This window comes from Zychaea mexicana, assembly GCF_025766255.1.
Source record: "Zychaea mexicana strain RSA 1403 chromosome Unknown BDB00scaffold_150, whole genome shotgun sequence".
NCBI classification, from domain to species: domain Eukaryota; kingdom Fungi; phylum Mucoromycota; class Mucoromycetes; order Mucorales; family Lichtheimiaceae; genus Zychaea; species Zychaea mexicana.
The window spans coordinates 37690-62560 of NW_026516813.1; the positions used below are offsets into that span (position 1 = coordinate 37690).

General features: G+C 42.5%; 7 protein-coding genes across 7 annotated transcripts; 6 read left to right on the forward strand and 1 right to left on the reverse strand.

Annotated features, from left to right (window-relative positions):
- Positions 1–305: 305 nt before the first annotated feature.
- Positions 306–5126, forward strand: BDB00DRAFT_774953 (uncharacterized protein; the record flags this gene model as incomplete). Its single annotated transcript, XM_053120189.1, has 15 exons — positions 306–336; positions 583–761; positions 862–1041; positions 1118–1327; positions 1433–1558; positions 1650–1757; positions 1844–1972; positions 2075–2371; positions 2678–2824; positions 2919–3592; positions 3676–4090; positions 4198–4397; positions 4488–4594; positions 4681–4892; positions 4980–5126. The coding sequence occupies 15 exons, from the start codon at positions 306–308 to the stop codon at positions 5124–5126; spliced, it is 3162 nt and encodes a 1053-aa protein (XP_052973447.1).
- BDB00DRAFT_147738 (RecF/RecN/SMC N terminal domain-containing protein) lies at positions 4825–5722 on the forward strand. The gene is made up of 3 exons (XM_053116242.1): positions 4825–4892; positions 4980–5114; positions 5200–5722. The coding sequence occupies exon 3, from the start codon at positions 5255–5257 to the stop codon at positions 5576–5578; it is 324 nt and encodes a 107-aa protein (XP_052973448.1). The 5' UTR covers positions 4825–4892; positions 4980–5114; positions 5200–5254; the 3' UTR covers positions 5579–5722.
- Positions 5723–6448: 726 nt separating this feature from the next.
- BDB00DRAFT_792865 (uncharacterized protein) lies at positions 6449–8196 on the forward strand (the record flags this gene model as incomplete). The annotated part of the gene is made up of 5 exons (XM_053121164.1): positions 6449–6464; positions 7022–7412; positions 7443–7458; positions 7512–7822; positions 7908–8196. The coding sequence occupies 5 exons, from the start codon at positions 6449–6451 to the stop codon at positions 8194–8196; spliced, it is 1023 nt and encodes a 340-aa protein (XP_052973449.1).
- A 1913-nt stretch (positions 8197–10109) lies between these two features.
- On the forward strand, positions 10110–11520 carry BDB00DRAFT_933678 (uncharacterized protein; the record flags this gene model as incomplete). Its single annotated transcript, XM_053129125.1, has 4 exons — positions 10110–10716; positions 10847–10870; positions 11000–11165; positions 11283–11520. The coding sequence occupies 4 exons, from the start codon at positions 10110–10112 to the stop codon at positions 11518–11520; spliced, it is 1035 nt and encodes a 344-aa protein (XP_052973450.1).
- Positions 11521–13091: 1571 nt separating this feature from the next.
- On the reverse strand, positions 13092–13787 carry BDB00DRAFT_933679 (uncharacterized protein; the record flags this gene model as incomplete). Its single annotated transcript, XM_053129126.1, has 3 exons — positions 13491–13787; positions 13210–13402; positions 13092–13115 (listed from the first exon to the last, which is right to left on the reverse strand). The coding sequence occupies exons 1-3, from the start codon at positions 13493–13495 to the stop codon at positions 13092–13094; spliced, it is 222 nt and encodes a 73-aa protein (XP_052973451.1). The 5' UTR covers positions 13496–13787.
- Positions 13788–15049: 1262 nt separating this feature from the next.
- BDB00DRAFT_792867 (uncharacterized protein) lies at positions 15050–16554 on the forward strand (the record flags this gene model as incomplete). Its single annotated transcript, XM_053121165.1, has 3 exons — positions 15050–15180; positions 15729–16190; positions 16521–16554. 3 exons carry the CDS (start codon positions 15050–15052, stop codon positions 16552–16554), a joined length of 627 nt encoding a protein of 208 aa, XP_052973452.1.
- A 3409-nt stretch (positions 16555–19963) lies between these two features.
- On the forward strand, positions 19964–24861 carry BDB00DRAFT_855704 (PGAP1-like protein-domain-containing protein). Its single transcript, XM_053125743.1, has 7 exons — positions 19964–20809; positions 20998–21154; positions 21286–22002; positions 22098–23072; positions 23179–23705; positions 23871–24103; positions 24182–24861. The coding sequence occupies exons 1-7, from the start codon at positions 20276–20278 to the stop codon at positions 24393–24395; spliced, it is 3357 nt and encodes a 1118-aa protein (XP_052973453.1). The 5' UTR covers positions 19964–20275; the 3' UTR covers positions 24396–24861.
- The last annotated feature ends 10 nt before the right edge of the window (positions 24862–24871 follow it).

The following is a 24871-nucleotide window of genomic DNA, read 5'->3' on the forward strand; positions in this document are numbered from 1 at the left end:
CAGTAGATGCAACATTACCAGATACAGTAACAACAATGAGCGATCAACAAACAGCATCTGAAAATAGTAGATCGTTGTCACCCGAAGCATCTCAACGACCACCGGCAAAGAAACCGCGTCCTTCCAGCTTGACACCAAGTTCACAAGCGAGCGAGCGACCTCGAGTAACATTTGCACCCAATGTTCATGCTTCACAACAACAACAACAACAACAACAACAATCTCAACGTCAACCACCGCTACCCATGGACGCCTCTTCTTCACCACAACCTGCCGAACGTAAACCTAGACTCGTTATTACCAAAATGGTGCTCAACAATTTCAAATCGTACGCTGGTCGACAAGTTATTGGTCCTTTCCAAAAGGTATGTCATGGTTTGCTAGTTCGGTCGTGGCGGGGCTGTTTGTTGCATACAAACTACTTTTGGGAATAGATTTCTTAAAAAGTACTAATAATATGATAAATAACTAGTCTTTCAGTGCGAGTACGTTAATCATTACCCGCACGCAATCTAATATTACCCGGCTAGATAGTATGTTGCATCTGAAAATAGACTAATTGATACATGAACGTTGCAACAGTTGTAGGACCTAACGGCTCTGGTAAATCTAATGTGATTGATGCTCTGTTGTTCGTCTTTGGTTATCGTGCAAACAAGATGCGACAGGGCAAGCTATCTGAATTGATCCACAATTCTGCAAAGTATCCAAACCTTGCCAGCTGTTCTGTTGAAATCCATTTTCAAGAAATCATTGACGGCGTAAGTCTTATGCAGTCCATTAAAAGACTCACAGAATGATTTGTGTTACTAATCCAATACGGTGTGGATTTTGTGGCTATATCTTCTTTATTATTATTAGAACACTCCTACTGAATTCGAAAAGGTGCCAAACTCGCGATTGATGATCTCTCGACATGCGTATCGAAACAACTCTAGCAAATACCACATTAACGAAAAAACGAGCTCGTATACCGAAGTGACAACATTACTAAGAAAACGGGGTATTGATTTGGATCATAAACGTTTTCTGATCCTACAAGTAAGCTTTAAACGAAACAAGAAGAGGGGGGGGTTTGTTATTCATTAATGTTTTTGCTTATTGGAAAAAAACAAAGGGTGAAGTTGAATCGATTGCTTTGATGAAACCAAAAGCCAAGGACGACAATGACGATGGTCTGCTGGAATACCTGGAAGATATTATCGGCACTTCGAAATATAAAGAACCCATTGAATCTGCAAATAAGCGACTGGAAGAGTTGAATGAAGATCGAGTCGAAAAATTAAACCGAGCACGTTATGTTGGAAAGGAAAAAGACAGTTTGGAGGTTGGTATTAGTGAAAATCATAGTTAGTGAAAGTTGTCTATGACCTTTAATTGGTTGATCCTATTACCTGCTTCCAAATTTAATGCGGGAAACACAAAAAAATAGGGCAAGAAATGCGAAGCAGAAATGTTTCTAGAAAACGAAAACGAACTCGCACGGAAAAAGAACGAATTGTACCAAGTCTATATCTATGAAGCAAAGGATAACATTTCAGTGGCAAACACGGCTGTGGTATGTGATTTTTTGTATCATAACTTTGTGCTTTACAGTGTTCAGGATGTGTATGTCAGTAGAATACGTTAACTGATGCTTTTTTTTACAGGACGAGCTTAAACGAAAATTAGAAGAAGAAAAAGTCAGTCATGTTGATATTGAAAAAGAACAAACAGAAATGTCTACTCGCTACCAAGGAGCGGTTAAAGAATATGACGTAAGTCCATTTGGGAAACTCGCCTGATTAGATAGCAAATAGATTATACTTATACTTTGTGTATATGTGTGTATATACATTATTAGGCCCTCTCTGTACAGATGTCTCAAGTCAAAAAGAAGCAGAGCAAGTTTGAAAAGGATGAAGTCCAACTCCGTGAGCGCCGAGATCATTTGGTTAACAAGAATGAAAAGTCCAAAGCGGCTCTGGAAAAGGTAAAAAGAATTTGAACTACCGGGATTGCACAGAGATATTATCCCTAGAGTGCATCAATCACTTATATACAGATACATTCATTCTTTAATACCACTGCTTAGGATCAAGAAGCTCGTATTGCTGCACGCGATGCTATTAAAAAGAACGGCGACGAGCTAGTGAAAAAGCGAAAGGATCTCAAAGAATTGGAAAAGCAGCTCAAACGTGAAGAAGCCAAGATGGAGGAAATCAATCGTGAACTGACCGGGAAAACAGATGAATACAAGGCTCAAATTGAAGAACTCCAAAAGGAGCGGGCTCCTTGGACAGAAAAGATCAACAAGAAGAAGAAAGATATCGATGTTCGCAAATCAGAAAAAGAAATCCTAGAGGAGAAAATGTCATCTGGTACAAAAGCAGTTCAGGACGCTGAAGCTCAAGTCGATAGGATAGAAAAAACGCGTTCTTCCAAGGTATGTTTACTTGTACTTTTACTGCATCCGTATCTGCTGGTTTCTCGCTTACACATATATATTCAAACCATTGATTTTTTGAGTAGCATGCCGAGAGTGAGTCCTTACCAAAGCATATTGAAAGTCTTCGAAAGGAAACCGAAGAGTTAGATCAAAATCTCAGGGCAAGTAGCTATAATATGCTTATTGAACGTATCATATTTCTGTGGACCAATTTTAACTGTATTCAATTCTATGTAGGATGTAGATGAGCGTGAAGGCAACTGCAGAAAAGAATTAAGCCTTGCTAGACAGAAGGCTGATGACGCCAAAGCCTCACTGCAACAATCTCAAAGTCGTGGTAAAGTCTTTGATAGCCTCCTCCGTATGCGCGATTCTGGACGCATCAAGGGTATTTACGTACGTGTATTATTTTCTGGTATCTCGACAAACCCCTCGGCTTACAACGAAGAGCGAACAGACTAAAGCTAAAATTATTATGTGCCACCCGTAGGATCGTTTAGGCAACCTGGGCGTCATCGATGACAAGTACGACGTAGCTGTTTCAACAGCATGCCCGGCGCTGGACAATATTGTCGTAGAAACGGTTGAGGCCGGTCAGGCATGCATTGAATATCTGCGCAAAAACAATCTCGGCCGAGCCGTGTTTACCATTCTCGACAAGCTTGGACGTCAAGACACCCGGTCAATCAATACTCCTGAAAATGTACCTCGACTGTTTGACCTAATCCGGCCCAAACACGACCGATTTTCGCCTGCGTTTTACAGTGTTCTCCGTGATACCTTAGTAGCAGACAACTTGAAACAAGCCAATCGCATTGCTTATGGTCGCGAGCGATGGCGGGTGGTAACGTTGGATGGCAAACTGATTGAAAAATCAGGTGCCATGACCGGTGGTGGTAACAGGCAGCTCCGTGGTGCTATGGGTTCAAGTTTCAAGGATGACGAAGTGAGCGCTGATACCGTTGCCAAGCTGGAGCGCGAACAATACAAGCTTGAAGAGGAGCTGCGTAACATTGTCGAAGAGAAGCGTGCATCTGAGTTGGCGCTACGATCCAAGAAAGAAAGTTTGCCTCGCAAAGAAATGACGTTGGAGAAGCTGCAGATGGATATGGACAGTTTGGATCGGCAGCTGGAGGACGCACGAACTCGTCGTGACACATTAAAGTAAGTGCAAACTTTTCGAAGAGTGATTTTGATAAAACAGGTGAAAATAATACTTTTCTTCTCTTTCTCTGATTGTCTTTTAGAACGCAAATGGAACCAAGCCCTGAAGATGTCAAACGACACAGCGAAATTGGACACGAGATTGAAAAGCTGGAAAATGATATGGCAGAATTGGAGGAGAAGCCTGCAGAGATTGATGAACAAATCCAATCGCTGCAAGAAGAAATCATGGATGCAGGTGGTATGGATTTACGACTGCAAAAGATCGTTGTGGATGACGTCAACAAGCGAATCGAGAATCTCAACAGCAGAATCACCAAGGCAATGGTTGCCAAGGCCAAAGCTGAAAAGGATGTTGTCAAGCTCGAATCATCTATCAAGAAATACGAACAAGAAGATGGAAAAATTGACCAAGATATCAAGAAGCTTGAAGCAGAATCGGCACAAAAAGCAAAGGAAGCAGCTGGCATAATAAAGCAAGTCGAGGAATTGAACAAGGTACATCGCAATCAGTGCTGCAGCCGATATATGTTGTTGCTTCAGATTAATGAAGCAATTGACATCTCAATACTCAACTTTACATCGACTGTTTTTCTTTCATCTAGGATATAGAGAAGAAGAAGAAGGAAATCGACAAACTTAAGAATGATCTGGATGATAAAACAAAGCAAATCAACGAGCTCCGAAAATCCGAAATTGAAATCAAGAACAAGCTCGAAAACTATCAAAGAAGTTTGGCCGATAACCAGCGCAAGGTTGTACATTGGAATGAGCAACGTACTAAACTGTCTCTGCATAATTACAAGTAAGGACATAAAGATTTTGTCAAAATAACGTCTATATACGTTGCAATATTCCAGATTTGCTAATACCACGCACTGAAATCTTTATCCAGAGACCAAAGCGAGGAAGAACTTCACTTACCAGAGTTCGATGATGAGACGGTTAAAGAATTGCAAAAGTCTGTGCAGGCAATAAAGACGGATATTGCTGAGATTGAAGGTTTGTTAGAAAATATTAAGCAGTATGCGAAGCAAATGAAGTACATGAATGGTCTGAATGCTCATTCTTTTTCTTCTGCTACATAGCACTTGTTGAAAATGCAAAGCCAAATTTATCGGTATTGGAAGAATATCGACGACGTGAAGAGGAATATAATGGACGTGTAGAGGAATTAAACGACGTTACAAGCAAACGCGATGAAGTTAAAAACGAGGCAGAAAGTCTGCGCAAGCAACGATTGGATGAATTCATGCAAGGATTCAACATTATTTCGCAAAAGCTCAAAGAGATGTATCAGGTAAAATTATTGTTGTGCTTCACTATTCATAAACTATGTACAAGTGATAAAAGCACAGTCAACTCATACACGCTTCGTTTTTGGCAGATGATCACGATGGGTGGTAACGCAGAGTTAGAGCTTGTCGATAGTTTGGATCCATTTTCAGAAGGCATCGTTTTCAGTGTCATGCCACCCAAGAAGAGCTGGAAGAACATTTCAAATCTTTCCGGTGGTGAAAAGGTAACGTTTTAATAAGAGCGAAAAAAGCGGTGAGTACAGGTGCTCGACGATTCATGCCACAAATTGCTATAATGTAGACTCTCAGCTCTCTTGCACTTGTATTTGCATTGCATCATTTCAAACCTACACCTCTTTATGTCATGGATGAAATTGATGCTGCCTTGGATTTCCGTAACGTCTCTATCGTCGCCAGCTACATTGCCGAACGCACCAAAAACGCACAATTCGTCATTATCAGCTTAAGAAACAATATGTTTGAATTGGCTGATCGTCTAGTCGGCATCTACAAAACAAACGACTGTACAAAGAGTATTGCTATCAATCCATCCATGATAGCCATGCTTACTGAATTACATCAACCCGAAAACCCCTCCTCGACACAACAACAGCAGCAATCACAATCACAACTACAAGTACAATCACAATCATTAGCGCCGACAAGTCGCAATCCTACACCTACCTAAAAGGGTTACTATAACGCAAGCACATTTTAACACGCACTCACCATCATAACGTTCCTCTTTTCGTTTACCCTTTTGTCTTTCCTATCTTAATGCATTAATAATATCATCAAAATCATCGTCCCATACATGTAACCTACCGACAGTATAACATTTTATCGATAACATGTCTCATAGGAAAGTGTTATGGATGAAGATCTATTAATGGGGGGTTTTTTTTTCAAATGCAAACACAAAGGAGAACGGCTACCATGCAGAGTTAAGGGCACAAATTAATAGTTGATACACAAGATGTTCTAGCCGACCCAGACTGAAAGCCCCTTTTTAGACGTTCTGTACGGAGTATGACAATCGCCCTTTTGGATTTGTTTAGCAGTAAATTTCGCATTAATCATTCCCATCCCCAATTCTTATTTAGACAATTCTCCCAATTCTTCATTTCCTCCTTCTCTTCCCTGTGTATTTCGTTTGTCCACCCTGAATCGTAAACCGTCAAACTGTAGGCTTGGTGTGTTTTGTTTTTATTATGATATCGTCATTGTCACTTCTATCAATCACACAATTAAATAGATTTTATACACATCACCTTGATCGTCTGTATGTAATATACAAAGACAGACGCTTCGGGCTAACCATATGCGAATGACTTGTGAGGGACATATAACATATAATACTGAACTAAGGGGATGATCGGAAGCTTTTTTAATCATACACGTACCTGCTTGGATGGCCAGATCCCTCTACTATCCGTGTGTGTTCATCGATTCTTTAGAAAAGAGCCGACTTGTACGATAGCAAATGTGAAGACGGTTATAGACTTGTTTATACTCATTTGTTTTGAAAAACATCAACGCGCTGTATTATTGCCAAACAATGCTTCAAAGATATTGTAATGGTGAAGATATTTCCAAGGCACCAAATAGCAGAGTATTTATTCACTTCCATAATTAAGCTTGAGTATTCTTTGATGGCCCAAAGAGTCTTCTAATGTGTTCAGCTATGATATGACGTGCTCTTTTGTAAAGAACAAACACTTCATGCACGGACATAAACCCATTGAAGTTGTCACTAATCGAGGAACCAATCAATATGCCGCGATCCCGACGCGTCACGATTTGTTCTCCGACCTTTTCGCGTCACTTAAACACGTTTACAAACTGTCCTCATGTAGCCATGCTCAATCTCCCCAACCACCGCCAATCAAGAGCACCAGGGAGGGCCATGCAAAATTTTTGTCATAGCATTATTTCCGCGAAGTGATGATACACACCAGGACCACAGCGAGGGGAGACGAACACTCACCCTCCTTGACAGAGTCAATTAGGGCCTGCGCCCCTTTGCGCTAATTGACCTTCTGCTTCTCCCAACAGCTCTCTTCCCAGTTGCATCACTCACGTACACACACACACGACAATACACCATGCCTGCTACCCTCCAACAAACAAGCTATTTTCTCCAAGATCCCTACCACCTACCCCGTCCCAGGTGAACACATCACCGTAAAAGACTCCACCATCGACCTCGATGCTCCTTTGGAGGAAGGCCAGTTCATTCTCAAGCTTCTCTCGCTCTCCGTCGATCCTTACATGCGTGGCCGTATGAGAGACGCCTCCATCAAGTCGTACTCGCCTGCTTTCCCTCTTGGCAAGCCTATGACTGGCGACACCGTGAACGTTGTTGTCAAGTCTAACAACGCCAACTTTAAGGAAGGCGATCTCGTCTACAGCAAGACTGGCTGTGGTATCTTTGCTGTCCGCAACGAGCCAAAGAAAACCGGTATACCCATTACCAACTATGTTGGCGTCCTTGCCATGCCTGGTATGACCGCTTACGTTGGGTGAGTCTTACGATTTTCTAATGCTGTTAGTGCAAGAGCTAAGCTTGTAAAATTTTGAAAATTTTCTTATACCCGTGGTTCAACTCTAATTTCGTGTAGCCTTCTCTCAAGCTCGGTGCTCCCAAGAAGGGGGAGAAACTTCACGTCTCTGCTGCTTCCGGTGCCGTTGGTCAATTGGTCGGCCAGATTGGTAAGACCTTGGGTCTGCACGTTTTTGGCTCTGCAGGTTTTGATGACAAGGTCGCTTACCTCAAGGAGATCGGTTTCGATGCCGCATTCAATTACAAGAAGGTTGATAACTTGACCGAAAAGCTGCGCGAAGTCTGCCCTAATGGAATTGACATCTACTTTGAAATTGTTGGTGGTCAGATGCTTGAAGCTGTCATCACCAACTGCAACCAGTTTGGTAGGTAGGATAACATTTTTTTGTGGTTAACTTTTTGGCAGCGAGTAAAATCAGAACAAAGTCATGATTAAACGCGTGTCATTGTATAGAATTGTTGGATGTGGTATGATCGCGCAATACAACCGTGAAAAGCCCGAAGGTATTCATAACTTGATGCAGGTTGTTGCCAAGCGTTTGCGTATCGAAGGATTCATTGTCGGTGACTCCGTGGAGATGAAGGAGCCTTTCCGCAAGGATATGACCAAGTGGCTGTTGGAAGGCAAGATCAAGTATCGTGAGACCGTCGCAAACGGCATTGAACAGACCCCTCAGGCTTTGGTTGATGTGCTGCGTGGTGACAACTTTGGCAAGCAAGTTGTCAAGGTTGCCGATCTGTAAATTGATACCTATTTATTAAAATGATAATATCATATCCATTCTACATAATGGATTGTATAGCGGAAAAAAAAACATATTCGGTAGCGTTTGTGCAGATTAGTATTTGTTTATCAAAATTTCCTTTCAAGACTTAAAAATCCAAAAACATTTGATCTATTTTTTATTTGTGCCAAAGCAGAGGCCATCATTTGTTAAGTATCTGTACTTTTTTCTTGGTTGATCACGGTGCTGCATGAAACTGTCAAGAAGCTTTTTTTTTAATTAGTTCAAGTTGCACAATTCATGCAGAATCTAAGGGAAACGGTAAGTTTTCTAATTTCAGGGTGAGATGTATAAAAGCTCAAAATAGAACTTCAGCCTCGCGATTGAAATGACGTCTCCAATCAGCATTCTTTTTGCTTTATTCGCAGTATATGAGACAGTATGATATGTAGCGTATACATGTTTTCATACATAGCTCTGTTTATTCAGCTTTTCCAGAATACATGATGTATGTCGACGCTGCTACTGTTTGATTGAAGAGTAAATAGCAATCGAAATCTCAGGTTACCGTTGGGCCTTCTTACAGGGTCTTGGAAGGTCGTTTTAGGTGTCCGAAAGGTTACAAACAGCAATTTTGTATCTTTCGGATGGACAGCTCTTTGTTATTAATACTCGTAGATGATCTCCCGTGAACTTGGGAGGTCTAGCTCCGCCGCGTATACCTTTTTGTGGCACCTTGACTTGAGCTTTCTATATCAAAAGCACAATGTACTTTACCCAACATGTCTATAAGCGTGTAGCTAGTCCTTTGTTCTTCCTTGATCATGTGGCGCATGAGAAAAATGACACAATTATCATGCCTTCTTTTGCTCCGATTCTGTAGAGTACTTCCTCAGGTCCCACATATCAATACTACTTACCTGTATACAGATATCTATGGGAGGGTATCTATAGGAAACCCGAGAAACAAAATCTACAGTTAAAGTTTATAACTATTAGTATCGCTGTGACCAGAACCTTTAACTTTTAAAAAACGCGTAGTATGTAATTTTTATCGACGCATATCTCTTTTACCATTGTAAATAAATTTAACAATACCACCATGCCTATCTGAATAACAAAAACGCAAATCACTTATCCCAAGCGTCCAACAGGATATCCTGTGGCAAATGAGCACTTGACTATTAGCAAGACGAGCTTCGCAACGACATCAAAACGTCCGGTTCGTCAGTGACCTACTTTCTAGGAGCACTGGGAATGCCTGGTGCAACAGCTTATTTTAGGTATGTATGGAAAACATCCTTACAATATTTTGTCCCAAGACAAAATTCAGTATCGCGAAATGGTTATTATGATGTGACCCTTAAACAAACAATCACCACTCAATAAACTGTAGTATATTCTTGATGTTATCATTCAAATTCGTTGTCCTTTTGGGGAAGCTTTAGAAACTTCTTTCTTTAAATAATGAACGGTGTGTGGTTTTTGTCTGCATTTGGTAATGCTGATATGGTGTGTATGTAAACAAACTTGTTGAAGTAAAGGAATCGATAAAAATAGTTGCATCTAACAAAGAAGATATACGAACCCGTGGAAATGAAGGAAAAGACATGAAAGGAAAAATTTCTATCATCACATAGCAAAGAACAATGAAGGGCAATAAAAAGCGTTCCTCAGTTGGCATAAAATTTAGCGGATGGAAATTGAAACAAAGAAGCCAAAAGTGCCCATTGCTCCTGCTTGCAGAACACAATAAGCAAGCAGCTATCGCTACCGGCAACAAAATAGTCGTCAGTCTCACTAGTATATATAGGGTCTAGGCAAAGCAAAAATTCAACTGCCCTTCACTTCACCCACTACTACCAACACCACCCACCCCATTCTTTTTTGTTTTACCCTACCAGCAACCAAACCCCATTCTTATCAGCAAGATGTCGCGAAGAAGTAGACGCATTCAAGGAATAGAGCCTGAAGTGTCCAATGAGGAAGCACAGCGGATTGTACAGCATCGGCAGCGGGAACAGCAAAAGAAACCCACATCCAGACCCACACCCAGACCCACACCCAGCGCAGGACCAGCTCAAGCTGGTAGACGAGGACGAGGCCATCAAGGAAAAACACGCGGACGAGGTCGTGGTAGTGGCAGTGGCTATCATGCAGGAGGACAGTCACGACAAGATTCTACTCGAACGGAAGAGCCAACTGCCCAGTCATCTACCGGTGCAGCACCCCGGGAGGACGAACAAGTGCTTTTGGAAGCCGCCAGGAACATTGCATATCGTGCACGACAATACCAACAGGCATCGTCGTCATCTTCATCTGCTCCTCCATCGTCACCAACACACAAGGAAATTATTGGTGTGCTCAAACAGATCACGGGTCGTTTGGAGCAGCAGCAGCAGCAGCAGCACGGACAGGCATCGTCATCCACTATGGAACAACAAGGATCCCCAGTCTCTCCTGTCCTCGGTAAACGCCAGCGAGATACGTCCAGAGAAGACGAAGAAGATAAAGAAGAACAAAAACGGGAAAATCGGGGTAAGAGAGAATCCCTCCGTCCCAGGCACACTTCCCCTCTTAACAAATGGATTGTTTTTCTTATTCTTTTTTATTCTAACATAATATAATGACTGTTTTCCTCTTATTCAACATGTATTCATTATTACAGCACATCATCGACACCGTATGCTGCGTAAGTAATACGGTTTCTTTAATATTACTGTAAAAATGTGCGTCTATGATATTTGATTAACTGATATTTTTTGTTGCTGTCACTTGTTGTTGGCTACTATTCCGTGCTCATTATCTTTAAATATCAAAGAATTGTCCGAGTTTTTGAATGAGCCTACGCAGCTGGCCAGAAAAGCCGCCGTCGTTTTATACCAGAACCGTATGGAGCAGGAGTTGGAGATAGCAATCGATTATATTTATAAGTTTCTACGAACAGGATCAGGAGGACGGAACCGAGATCCAAGAATTGTCCGAGAGTAAGTAGCCCCAACTTTTAGAGAAATATACATTTTATTGTTTCGTGCAACCGTTCTTAAACTCACTATTCCAAATTGTTCCCTCTTTCCCTCTATATATGACATGATATATAACAGACGTATGGCTTTCTTGAGGTTTTGGGACACGCTTATCAGGGATTATGAATTGACGATCGCGACGCGACTTCACTCTATGTATGAGTACAAAGAGCTCATTTGGAAATGGGAAGATATCTATAACGATTGCGTTTCCTTGGCCAATACACCCATAGACCCAAATGATAGCGTTGGTCACCAAGTTCGTGTCGCCCGGTTCGTGTCGCGTGCGAAGAAGCTCATCAATGATGACGTGTAGTTCCTGCCGGATATTGTTGCTCATCTTCAGGAGCAGCAGTGAACATTCAAACTAGTGTCGAAAAAACAAAACCGTATTTGCCACGGTTTTTTTTTGTAATGAAGCATAACAGAAGAAAGTCAAGAATAAATTGAGAATCTAGCTTTGATCTGTAGTAGTAGTAGTATGTAGCGATTCTTTCAATTCCTTGATCAAAATAAGCATTTTGTAATAAATAATAGTGACACTACCTAGTATCAATATTCAATATTTCGTTTTGGTAATTAGTAATTTCGCTGACAAAATGCTAGGTTCTTTTCCATGATATGTAACTGAACTTATTGCTTACATACATAATACATCATGGAACGAAGCCTGTCGCACATATGATCGTACCGGTTATTACGCCTGTATTATTAGGATAGCATGCATTTTAAGAGCAAGCTACTGTAACCAGCCATGAAGAAAGAGACACGGGTGTGGTCTGTGCGACAATCACGGACCATGCTTAGCAACTAACGACACTATGTATCTCCACTGTATGCTGGACGGCGTCGATCAATTTTTGCATGTCATGAAAACTTTTATGCGTGGAACTTCAGTTGGAAAGTAGGTCGTTAAAGTTGCAGAATTATGGTCAAAATCAGTACATCACACATTGTATGTGTTGCATATCTATATCTTACATACAGTTGACCCCCTTTAATGTCAACCCTCAAGTACACCTGAAAGTGTTGACGCTAACGGGGGTTGACGTTAAAGGGGGTGGCACAAAGTTTAACCGTATAATAGAAATATTAAACCAGCGCACCCCGACACAATGTATGTATGCAACAGAGTCGTTCCTAACAATGTATTTTCAACCAACAACGAGATAACCTCTTTTGATTGGATATGTTTGACCTCAATAAGAAGTCAACCCTGGCCAAGGTGTTGACATTGACCTTATGTAAAAGTTGAAATTTATCTCTGCTAAAATGTGAGGTTCTCAGAAAAAGGTTGACCATATCGGGGGTTGACATTAAAGGGGTTGACATTAAAGGGGGTCCACTGTATATCGATGTGATGTACATATAATGCATGCAGTTCACGATAGTACAGTACGTGTCGTTACTATTGCTGTCTTTACCTAATCAAAAAACTTAGCAAAAGAACGATGTACCTAATCGAAAAGTAAAAGCTATGTTGTCTCTGAAATCTCTATCTCTGATGTGTGTATTCACTTATTTGATTAGAAAGTTCGAAAGCTGTGGTTTGTGTCATATTAAAAGATAAACATATTGTAATCCGAGAACTGCATCCCAAAACATGCAAGGCGTTTTAAAGCGTTTTAACAATTTGTAACGTGCTAAGACGATCTTACGACAACAAAGCTACTTTATGTTGGACTTTATTATTATCATAGAACAAAAGGCTCCTATCTGCTTCCCATAAGTACAGAATAGATAAAGCGCTGGCTGTTTAAAAAACGTTGCGTGCTTCGTTATTTCTAATCCTATAGTGGCACATACAGTAGCCGCTCGCTAAGCCGATCACTTATTAAAATTACCGACCCGGTAAGCAGTGAATATCGCGCTTGCTCGGTAAGCCGATCACCGATCATTGTTTTGTAAAGCCTGAAAGTATTCACACCATGGTTAGATATTGTAATAGATCAAATAATGGTGGTTGACGGATATTTTTTGTGTTCATCATTACATCTCACAATACCTTGTGATATTCAAGTGCTTTTCCTACTTTGCCTTGACTGTGGTATATTTTGCCTAACCCAACGCGCACATCAGAGTTTTGAGGGTTTTTGCCTTGACTGTGGTATAATTTGCCTAACCCAACGCGCACATCAGAGTTTTGAGGGTTTTTGTCGAGAGCTAGGCGGAAACATTTGGAGGCACGGTCATATTTCCTATGATATAGTCAAAGAAAAAATTATTAGTCTACCATGATAACAGTAGCTAAGGGAGTTTACTTTATTGCACGCTCTGCGAAATTACCTCATCCCTTTGTATACGTGGCCCAGTTTTGGGGGATCGGCAATATCGATTTCGTCGAGGAGATACTGGTCACTTCAATTCCCGAAGCTGATCGTTTTGAGGCATCCCTTCGACCGTTGACAAGGAATCATCGTCGTGCTAGGTGCACTTACCCAGGTGAAGGCGCCGCCGGGCAACGCAGGACTCAACCAGAGCCCTGCTCTTCAATAGTGGGCTATGCAATCGATTATAATAACGAAGAAATTTATCAAAACTGATAAATACTCACACGAATGACAACTTCTCACACAGCTTCACAGCATAAAAGCACAACTCAGATGACGCTACCCTGTGCAGGTCAGTGCCCGAGAAAGAGCGTGAGAAAGAGCGAGAGAGAGAGACAGAGCGAGAGAGAGAGAGAGAGACAAAGAGAGACAAAACTATAAAGGAAAAAATGAAAAGAACGTTAGACCATTGGTTGCAAATAAAGAATCACTCATCGTGACGATCAAACAGCAACTGCACTGACAGAATGTTAATGAATGCATACGGGGCAAGCGCGTTGAAAGTTAGGAAGAAAAGTCAACGTCTCGATGAGTCGTGCAGTATGCTACTTTTATAACCTATTTGATCATATCAATCACATGGTTTCACTAGTGTCGTCAGCAGCACCTTTCATCAATGACCACTGGTAAATAGAGAATGGTAATGGACTTCTTTTCATCGCACACAAAGGGATCCTTTTATCTTTAATACTGCTTCTTTTGACAGAGCATACTACTACTTAATCCACCATCCAAACATTCTATCAGTGATCAAACAAAACGTAAGTGATAAATCTTGTATCAGTTATGCGCAAATTCATTACGCATTTTAATAGGACCTTGTATAGACAAATGGCATTGCATAATGGTATGATGTATATGTGATGAAACACCTATTTAGTACGGGTTCTCTCCGATCTGTGATATACCGGGAACAGTGCTATAACTATCATTCATCAGTAAAAATATCCATTTAAAAAATACACAAAATGTCCTTGCACCTATGACCCCATGTAAGCCTGCAATTGTCGTTGTTTTTATGCGTTTTGGTTCTTTCAACTAGAGACACTACTATGCCATATGCAGCAGTATTTCGAGTGTAACACATAAAAGCTTATTCAAAGCTGTCATTGACTGCTTTAAGGATTCTTATACAGCCTTCTGATTGGCCACAAGGTAAGCCCAGGAACTACCATTTTTTTATCACACCGCTGCTGCCTCGGTAGGGCTTTCAAATTGTGTTCGTGTGAATCTTAAAAAATAAAAGAAACTTCGTCCTTTCTTCATTTACACACCTCTCCCCTATGCATATTTCATACGTCCTTGTCATTACCTTTGATCGAACCAAATACGTCCCGTTTCTCACTCACCATGATGACAGCAACATTATGCAACGTTGTATTCACTGAAACCAAACCATTCAATGTCAACACATCAACACCAACCAAAAAGCGGCTTGACCAAGCTTACGATCTGTTGCATCTCCACGTTCTGGATGCGAAAACCTGGCAATAATAAGCAAGTTATCGAAACGCCATGGCCTCCAGCTACGAGAGTGTACCCCTTTCACCAAGATTTGCAAAAAAGCGACAGCATACAACTGGAGACAACTCCACCGATCGCTGCAAAGAGGTTGCTGCAGCTTGTGGCGATAGCATACTTGAAAGGTTAATGCATTTATTTGTTTTCAACGCGCAAGCTGGCGCGAATAATAAATCCTAACGGCGTGAGTACTGTCGCGGTACTGCAACACACTGACTCGTTCTTGGTAGAAGAGACAAATTGACTCGAGATATGCGATCTCGAGAATTATAAGGTCTGTTTTTACTGCTTCAATGCATGTGTTTGATAGCATCAAGCATATTCAAAAGTACTCACTTCCCTTTTTTATTCTCAAACACACAAAACCAGACAAGTCAAGCAGCAAGCTCCACCACCATCATCGACAGCAGCCACCGTGAAAGACGATAAAGTCGAACATTCACTGGATTTTTCTAGTAAAATCGAACTCGACGAGGACGGTATTATCCGCCGAGAAAACGAAAAAGCCTTAGATGAATCAGCTACTGCTGCAGCCGCATTAAAGATCTTGATAGGCTCCAACGACAACACAACAACCGAATGCCCAAAGGCATCTTGGATATCAATTTTTCGAAATCAACCGCGAATACAAGTAGCTGTTAGCTGATTCGCCGATCGATTGAAAAAATACAAGAACTTTGATCGGCTCGTACAAAGATGAAGGCAATCAACTGTTTGAAGAAGTCCGGCAATATCTACAAATCAGCAGCTGGGATGACATTCTTGGATATGTTGGAGAAAGCAGTAGCGATGGCAGTAGCAGTGGCAGTAAAGGAGACGATGAAGGCGACGACGATAATATCAATGAAGTCAAGCAACAAAAGAAGCAGAAAACATACGAAACGATCACCTTCAGTCTGCGATCCGTCATACGTCCTGAAATCAATCACACCAACTTTCTGCAAGCACTCCAAGATGAACAACAAAGAGTCGGTCAATGTGTGCATGAACTAAGTCAAAGGGTGCACACATTGACCGATCTCATAGCGACTGGTGCGGTAGCGCAACTGGTCGGCATTGACATCGATCGAGACATTTTTGATATCAGACATCTTGCCCCAAAGTTTCCGTTTGCGACAAATGCCACCACAGAAGTGTAAGTCGCGCCTATCACAAAAGAGCACGATCAAAAAAACATTGAAAAGCAATCGCATTTATACCTTTGAGAATCTTTCCAATATACTTTCAGGTATGTTTGATGGAGTCTGGTGGAATGGAGGAAATGTACCGCGTCAGCTGTTAAACATGTTCTGATAAACTGTGATGCTGACATAGGTTGCGTTGGTTCGAATATAAATGCGAAGAGAGATCCGGTTATATTTCGGAATATACGCGAACAGATCATGGCTCAGAAAATCTGTTGAATAAAAGGAAGATATCTCGTTTACAGGTGTTTTGGGCGCGGCCTTACTTATATTTTCCACAGCGGCGAAGAATTTTTGGAACAGGAAGCGCCATAACCGCGATCTATGCATTCTCACTTTTGCCCTGCTTCGTTTGAATTTGGCATCCCGTCGGACCACACGCTTTCTGGAACTCCACGCGCAACATGCCCAGCTCAAGAAAACGCAAAAGGAGGAAGAAACTCAAGAAAGAAAGGTGGTGACACAGTCGAAAAGAAGGCGCGTAAAATGGTCGACTACTATACCAAGGATCTGGCTTGGGCGATTATAAAAGGGCGGGATTGCGCGGCGATTAACAAGTTGCTCGAAAAAGTTGAGGAATGGAATACAAAGGTATCGAAGCAGCTTGCGTAAAAATGTTGTTTATATGCAGCCTGATCCTAATCGCTTTGTTTGCTTATCTTCTTTGTATACAGCTGCAAGGGTCTTCCGAAAGGACCAAAAGCAAGTGTCGCTGGAAGTGAAGAGTCATCGACGAAGCAGAAACTTCGACGGACCGCGAAAGAAGCCAAAGAATGCCATCCACTCTTCTTTCCGCAGAAGTACGCTGCAGCTCATACGCCTGGATTGACACCGCTGCAGAAAGCAACGGCAGCAATTCGCCAAATGGCATATGGCGTATCTGCCGATTCGACCGACGAATATGTTCGCCTGGGTGCAAGCACTGCTCTTGAGTGCCTAAAGCGCTTCTGCTTGGCAATCAGCCGCATCTTTGGTGACGATACCTGCGCTCACCAAACGAGGATGATATCAACCGGCTTCTTGAAATGGCGGAAAAATCGCGGGTTCCCTGGCATGCTCGGTTTCTTGGACTGCATGCATTGGGAATGGAAAAACTGTCCTGCCGGATGGAAAGGCCAATATCAAGGCAAAGAGAAGAAAGCTACAGTTATCCTTGAGGCTGTAGGAGACTTCGAAACATGGATCTGGCACGCTTTCCCCGGTCTCCCCGGTACGCTGAATGACATCAATGACTTGCAGCGTTCCCCCATCTTCGATGATCTGGCGTCTGATGTTACGTCGCCCGTTAACTTTCCTGTCAATGGCCACAACTACACCAAAGGCTATTATTTAGTTGATGGTATTTACCCGTGGTGGGCTACCTTTATGGATCCGATTGAGAAGAAAAAAAAGGTAAAGTTTACAAATGCATATGTAGAGCAACAACTCTAACTACTTATATAGTTGTTTACCGCCATGCAAGAAGCGTACCGTAAGGATGTCGAGCGTGCCTTTGGGATCTTGCAAAGTAGATCTGCTGTGATTCGACACCCAGCAAGTCTATGGCAACCTGACGATCTTTCAATGGTTGTGCGAGCATGCATAATCTTGCATAATATGATTGTTGAAGATCAGCGCTGCAATCCAGAAGAGGATGTTGCTAATGACAACGAAGCCGAAGTATTGCGAAGTGTTGGATCGGCGCCCCTTTTGACAGTTCGCAGGGATCCAAACACCATGAGCGAATATTTGAATCGCTATGATGAGATCAAGGATGTTGCGGTCCACGATCAACTCAAGAACGACCTCGTTGAGCATTTATGGCAGCACCAAGGCAATATGATTTAGTAAACACAAAAGAGATGATTTTATTATATTGTTTTCTATTACTCGTCAACTTTGTCGTCGGTAGTCTGTTGAACTTCTACGTCCTGGGCAATGGCTTTTTTTGCGATTCTGGCCTTTACATTGGCCAAAGCCTCGTCTTTTCTCAGCGTCCAATACTCGAGTTTAGCTGCTGAGTGTCTGCTGAGCTCGTATCACTTCATCGTCGTTCATTTTCTCCTGGAGCTCGATGCGCCTGCGGTTGTTCTTAACCTGCTCCTCTTCAGCCTTCGCCAATCGAGCATAATTACTGTCCAATTTACGCTTGCGCATACCAGCCTCCTTCTCTTGCTCCTTGACTTTCTTGCAACCGATTGGGCGCTTCACATACTCAGGTGCGCTTTGATTTGTCACGCTGACATACTTGTTGCTGAGCTTTGGTTGATCATGAAGCTCGTTGTAACAGTGTCGATACTTCCAAGCAGCTTTCGCAGCTTTCTTATACAGCGTTACTGCGTAGCCTATTTTAACTCACATACATACACTAGAACTGGTATCGTATCGTTTACGAAAGCTAGCATCCCTAAACCTCACTTGCTTCGCTGTTCCGCTTTGTTTCGCGCAGGAGCTTGTGCAAGACGACCGCAGTATCTAGACGCCTCTCTTTGGATGTTACTCCTTCGGCTCGAGAGGGCTCTCTGGAGTCCATACATCCCTATCTCCTCCTCTTTGGAGAAAAATCTTTGTAGATAGCCTCCCAAATTTTTTAGAGTGGTACATCGATGCCCTTTGACGAACGAGTGGAGGTGGCAAGCCAAGATTGACACAACGCGAATTTAATTTCACTCTGCGCTAAAATAGAATCTAGCACAAAACGTTGGCGCAAGAAATACGTCCGCTTGGAACTTGATCGTGCGAACGCTGGTCGCGAATTCCGAAAGGGTCGCAAAAAAAGAATCTAGGATTTCAACCTCTATGGAAGACTCCAAGGTATACGGGTATTAGTCCTAATATGAAGTCACGAGTAAACTACGAGAGCATGTGTAGAAGGTATTTATACTACGCGTGATAATTATAGGAGCTGCCATCATAGCATGTTGGTAGCACCCGAGCTGACGTGCCTACCCACGACATCATGTGTTGCTGTTTTGTCTGTGATCAGCGTGACACACAACAACAGGGTTCATCATGATCAGTGCTATCTCTTCCTAATTTCATATTCTCGTGACAACTAACGCATATTTTTAGAATACTGGTCACTTTTATGATATTTATTATGTTATAGATACGCACTTTTATGTATAATCTAACATCTTTATTCAATGTGAAGATAAATAATCTCTAAGATCAGTAATTCAATAAGCGCCAATTGAAGAACACAGCACTTATTAAAGATGGACAACGTGCTTGCTTTTTTACACTACAACCAATTCGTGCGTAGTAGATACACATTCTCTGAACTGGCGGAGCAACCGCTCTTTCGGTGCTTGTGTCAACAAACATTTGATGTGATTGTTTGCCCCACGTCGATCCCCACAATATTTCAATTGCCTATTTCGGGCCAGCCTTTGGCAACTTATTGATAGATGATAATGACAAGTGGCATATATATGTATATATACACATCTTACTCAAGAGCAGTAGGATGGGGATTTTCTCTTAAAGAAATCTACTCAGTACCAAACTGTTTTCGTTGCCGTGACATAACCTAAATTATTGCTATCATACATTGTTATGCATTGTTGCTTTATAACAGAATATTGCTTAAAAAACCCCCTCATTTCTCCTTCAATTTCTCAGATGAAGCAGTGTCTATAATGAAAGGTGCTGTCCTGTTAGAAAGTTAAAATGAAAATAATGCGTCCTTTTACAGAAAAAAACTATAGAGTGCCATGATGAGAAAGAGAGGGGGGGGAGGGAACTACCGACAGCCAAAGAGAGCTTCTCCGCCTTGCGGTCAACTTCTAATCTGGAAAGAAAAAAAAATTCAATTTACAGCGGTCTTCTTTTATTTAACTTTGTTCATTTGTTCAACATCCCTATAACACTCATTTTTGCGCACAACCCACAAAAAAGAAAGAAGAAGAGGAAGAGGAAGAGGAAAACAACACTCCAAAACAAAAGATACGAACTAACGACGAACTATACAAACCAAGGCGCGACGCGAGGCTAACAATTTGAGCTGTGAAAAAGAATACAAGACGTTTTGGTGCGGTAGCTTCATTATTCAACCATGAATGCCTCGTCGTCGCCGCCGCCATCATCGCCTGACAGCACAGACGATGAGCCACCACTGTCGAGTCGAGAAAAACATATATCACAAGCACCACATTTCCGCATTGATCATTCACCATCACTACGTCCCATCTCGAACTCTTCACCTACCACAACTTCACCATCACCGCCTTCATCACCGTCCACTATTCCTACAACAACTTCCACTACAAGTACAACGCGCACTGTTGCCAACATTACAACAACCACCAGCATACCATCCACACAAAAACCATTTACACTACCACGAGCTTATAGAATTACACGATACAGCCGCTACTTTATAATCCTATCCATACTCCTATCTTTTATAACTATTTTTGTCATGTTAGACTCATTTTTGCATCATCAACGAGACGTCGATGGATGTCAGGACAGTTTCATGCAGCCAGTATATCTTCGACAGTCCGGATTTGATAGCGAAATGACTCGATTTGCAAGTAAATACGCGCTTTACTTGTATCGAGAAAAAGATGTTGATCTTTCCGACCAGGTAAAAAATATCAATGTTTTTGACGAAGCATATGACTCTCTCTCTCTCTCCCTGTCTTATTATTGCGCAACGTTTTTTTTATGGGGAGGAGGAGACGGACGATGAGGAGAAGACACATTGGAGTTATGAAACTAATATAAATATGGGAAACTAATTCTTTGGGTAAAAAAAAAACACATGTATACTAGCCTACGGGAGTTCCAGTACTGTTTATTCCTGGCCATGCAGGGAGTCATAAGCAAATACGATCCATAGCCGCCGAAACAGCGTATGCCTATTATCAGCATTACGCCACACATCCAGAAATTCCAAAGCAAGGCGTCAGGAATCTCGATTTTTTTACGGGTTAGTTTTAGAAAGGAGAGAAAAAGCTTTCGATGTGGAACAGAGAGAACAGGCGGATTGTTTCTTTTGTTGGTACCGGAAAACTCATACTTTCTCACGTAAACCAACAACACGTTTGGGGATTACATTAGTGGATTTTCACGAAGAGTTTTCTGCGTTGCATGGACAATCTTTACTCGAGCAGGCCGAGTATCTCAACGATGCAATCGACTATATCCTCAAACTCTACCCACGATCCCGTAAATCCCGACGCTATCCTGACCCAACATCTGTTCTGATCATCGGCCATTCCATGGGTGGTGTTGTTGCACGCAGCATGTTTATGATCAACAATTACCAGCCAGGATCCATCAACACCATCATCACGCTATCGACGCCGCACATTTTACCGCCTGCACCGTTTGATTGGAAAATATCCAAGATTTACGACGACATGCATCGGTATTGGGTCAACGGGTACAACACGCATTCTCACGATCTATCGGCAACGACAAAGACAGCGACGGACTATCACCACTGGGCCTCACTCAAGGACGTGATGCTCATTTCGATTGCCGGTGGCACGTTGGACAATATTGTGTGCTCCGACTCGGCCAACGTCGGTGCATTTATACCGGCATCCAATGGATTCACAGTGTTCACAACCGCGGTTCCCCAAGTGTGGACGGGTACGGATCATTTATCCATCTATTCGTGCAAACAGTTGGTGCGAGTCTTGGCAAAAAGCATGCTGGATATTGTCGACACCCGACGTGCAACCCAGACCAAGTCACTAGAAGATCGCATGGCTGTCATGAAAAAGGCGTTTCTTAGTGGATTGGAAGACAGAACGCAGGGTTTATCCCTAGGTATCTTGAAGAATCTTTTTCATTTGGATATTGATGGCGTGGTCGTCTACATATAAAGACGATCATTTATATAACTCTTTTGTCCTTTTAAATAGGTCGCCCAAATCACAGCCAGATGTCCGACCGCGATCTGCGATCATTAAAGATCGGGGAGCGACTGGTAATTATAGACGACGACGGCGACAACACCGCCGCCCCTGTACGACTCTCATTATTGCCAAGATCGACAGATGCCACGGCATTCTCCGTCTTGACCGATCAACCTATCGGTGTTGACGGGTCCCGATTTTCCTTGGTCTTTTGCAACATGATGGACCGGGTTTCAACAAGTGACAACACGCGACTCGTGTGTCAACCTGCAGATGAAGCCGCTGTGCTTGTACCTGCATCTACCGAGCGTGACAACCATCCATTCTCGGGTCGCACCTTTTCATTTGCCAGCGTTCGATATGATGAAATGAAGCAATACCAATGGTTTGGTGTGATGGATGACGGCGTAGGCAGTAGTAGTAGCAGTGGTAGCAGTGGTGGATTTTTAATAGCAGAGTCATTCAATCCTGAGGAGGGCAAACACAAGTACACAATCGACACATCGATGCTATCCATTGCCATGAAAGGCGTTCACGTCAATGTCAAACCAGCGCTGTTCTCATCCATCCACATCCCATCGATCGAAAGCCCGATGCTTGCGTACCATCTCAAAGTGTCACGACGTGGCTGTAGCAACATATTCGCGCCTTTTCTTCGACAGTCCATATCGACCATGCACGAATCCAAATTCTATGTCAATCTAGCGAATAGCCAAGATGAGACAGATGTTTCGTTACACGGACGCACCGCATTTTCGTCCATGGCAATCAGCACACGCGACGTCGATCATCGAGGACTGTCATTACAAGTTTGGATGGACCCAACATGTGGTGACGAGCCGCTTAAAATTGACCTTGCGATCGATTGGTATGGCAGTGCAGGACGGATAGGTTTCCGCAATGGGATAATGCTGCTGGCATATGCATTCATTATCGTGATGTTTGTTATTGCGGGACAGATCTATTGCTACAACAAGACAGGTAAGGAAACAAGAGTGCTTATTGAGTAGAGAGGGCTTGCTGATTGAGATGAAGCGTCTAACTGATGGTTTCTTTCCCCTCCCCCCTTCGCACACACCTAATTTAGGAATATTTCCGCATTTCGGACAAGGGCTTAGTTTTTGCATCCGACGCACGTTACCTGTCATTATACCCATTGTAGCACTCTGCAGCATCTATCAGTGCACGACACAGCACCATCTACCTGCATACACCACTGTTTTGAACGACCTGGATGTATCGATTGCTTGGCATGACCTGCTTATTGGAAACTCAGATCCGTTCTTCTGGTGGCTGCCCATTGTTGGCCTGCTGCTGAGTCTTGGCGCCATCTCGTTTGTGTGGTTGGTTGTGGAGTTGCTGCTGCATTTTTGTGCCAGCATTTCCTCGTTTCTCATTGGTCAGCGGTCCACCTTTGCCACTACTACTACTACCTGGCGTTGGTGTAACCGAGCGAATGAAACGAGGAGTCAGAAATTTCAACGAAGAGCCATCACCACATTGGTGCTTTTTGTAATGGTGGCAACATGTATCCCGTATCAGTTTGTCTTTGTCGTGGCAGTCTTGGTGCATATCATTAGTTGTATCAGGTCATTGATACGGACATGGGCTGCGGTAAGTGGGTTTCATAAAAGGGAAAAAAATACAGATATATATATAATTCTAGAATGACCCAGAAAAGTTTAATATAACTCCACTCTTACTAATCGATTGCTATGGGCCTATTACCTACTACTACTACTACTACCACTGTCACTACTTTTGATGGAGTAACTTTAGCCGTTGCAAGGTTACAAACGAGCCAATCGCTACCATTACATGCAATCGCTTCTACTGCTGATGATTACGCTGCTTCCATTCAATTTGCCTATTCTGGTTGTGTGGATACGTAATTTATCAGTTCATTGGTTCGTTCCGTTTTCATCCGACCACAATGTGTTTGCGATTGCACCGTTCATTCTGTACGTCGAGCTGCTGACAGGAAGTCGTAAGATGCTTCCTCGGACCCAGGGGTAAGTAGAGTGACATATGCACTTGGATCGATTAGAAGAAGAGGGTGGAGCTGACAACGGATATGGAAACTTACGTAGGCCTTGGCATTGGGGAACGTGCATTCTGATCTACGGTGTGGTTGCATATACGTTCCTGTACGGGATCAAGTACACCCACTCGATTTACTTTCTGTCGAATCATATGATGGCTTGGTTTCTGCTGCTCCACGCTCGAGATTCGCATTATGGACGAATGACGTATCGTTACGTAGCGGACCATGTGTATCCTTTCCGCAGCAAAAAGCATTCTTGACACATATAATTACTCATCACATACCACCTTCATCCACTCCCTGCGTGTATATCTTCACTCACTCTCCGCAACCCATCTCACTCATTTACACACACACACACACACTTTTTATATTTAACTATTTAATACTTCATTTTGTACTTATTCGTCTGTAGTTATTGTTTTTTGCGTTTTGTAGTTTCTTGTTAGAGGACAACGAGTAAAAACATCTTTCTTTCTCAAAACAACACCATGTCTTGCCAAAACAAAAAAGGGCTGTGTCATGATCCATTAGTCAGACTATGTGACCCTATCCTCGATGGACTGAACAACACCTGCATCCACACACACACACACACCCCACCCCCTCCCCCCCAACCCAAAGGTGCTGCGTAAAAACGCAAAAGGAGTATTGCGAAATGGTTAGGACATGTGATAGCAAAAGGGCCACGGCCCATTAAATAAAAAGTTGCTAACAAACAAAGGCTCTTACAAAC

Coding starts and splice junctions, on each gene's coding strand:
- BDB00DRAFT_147738 (XM_053116242.1), top strand. CDS start 5,255: ATGGATGAAATTGATGCTGCCTTGGATTTCCGTAACGTCTCTATCGTC.
- BDB00DRAFT_855704 (XM_053125743.1), top strand. CDS start 20,276: ATGAATGCCTCGTCGTCGCCGCCGCCATCATCGCCTGACAGCACAGAC. Junction 23,073..23,178: donor CTATTGCTACAACAAGACAG/GTAAGGAAACAA, acceptor CACCTAATTTAG/GAATATTTCCGCATTTCGGA. Junction 24,104..24,181: donor ATGCTTCCTCGGACCCAGGG/GTAAGTAGAGTG, acceptor AAACTTACGTAG/GCCTTGGCATTGGGGAACGT.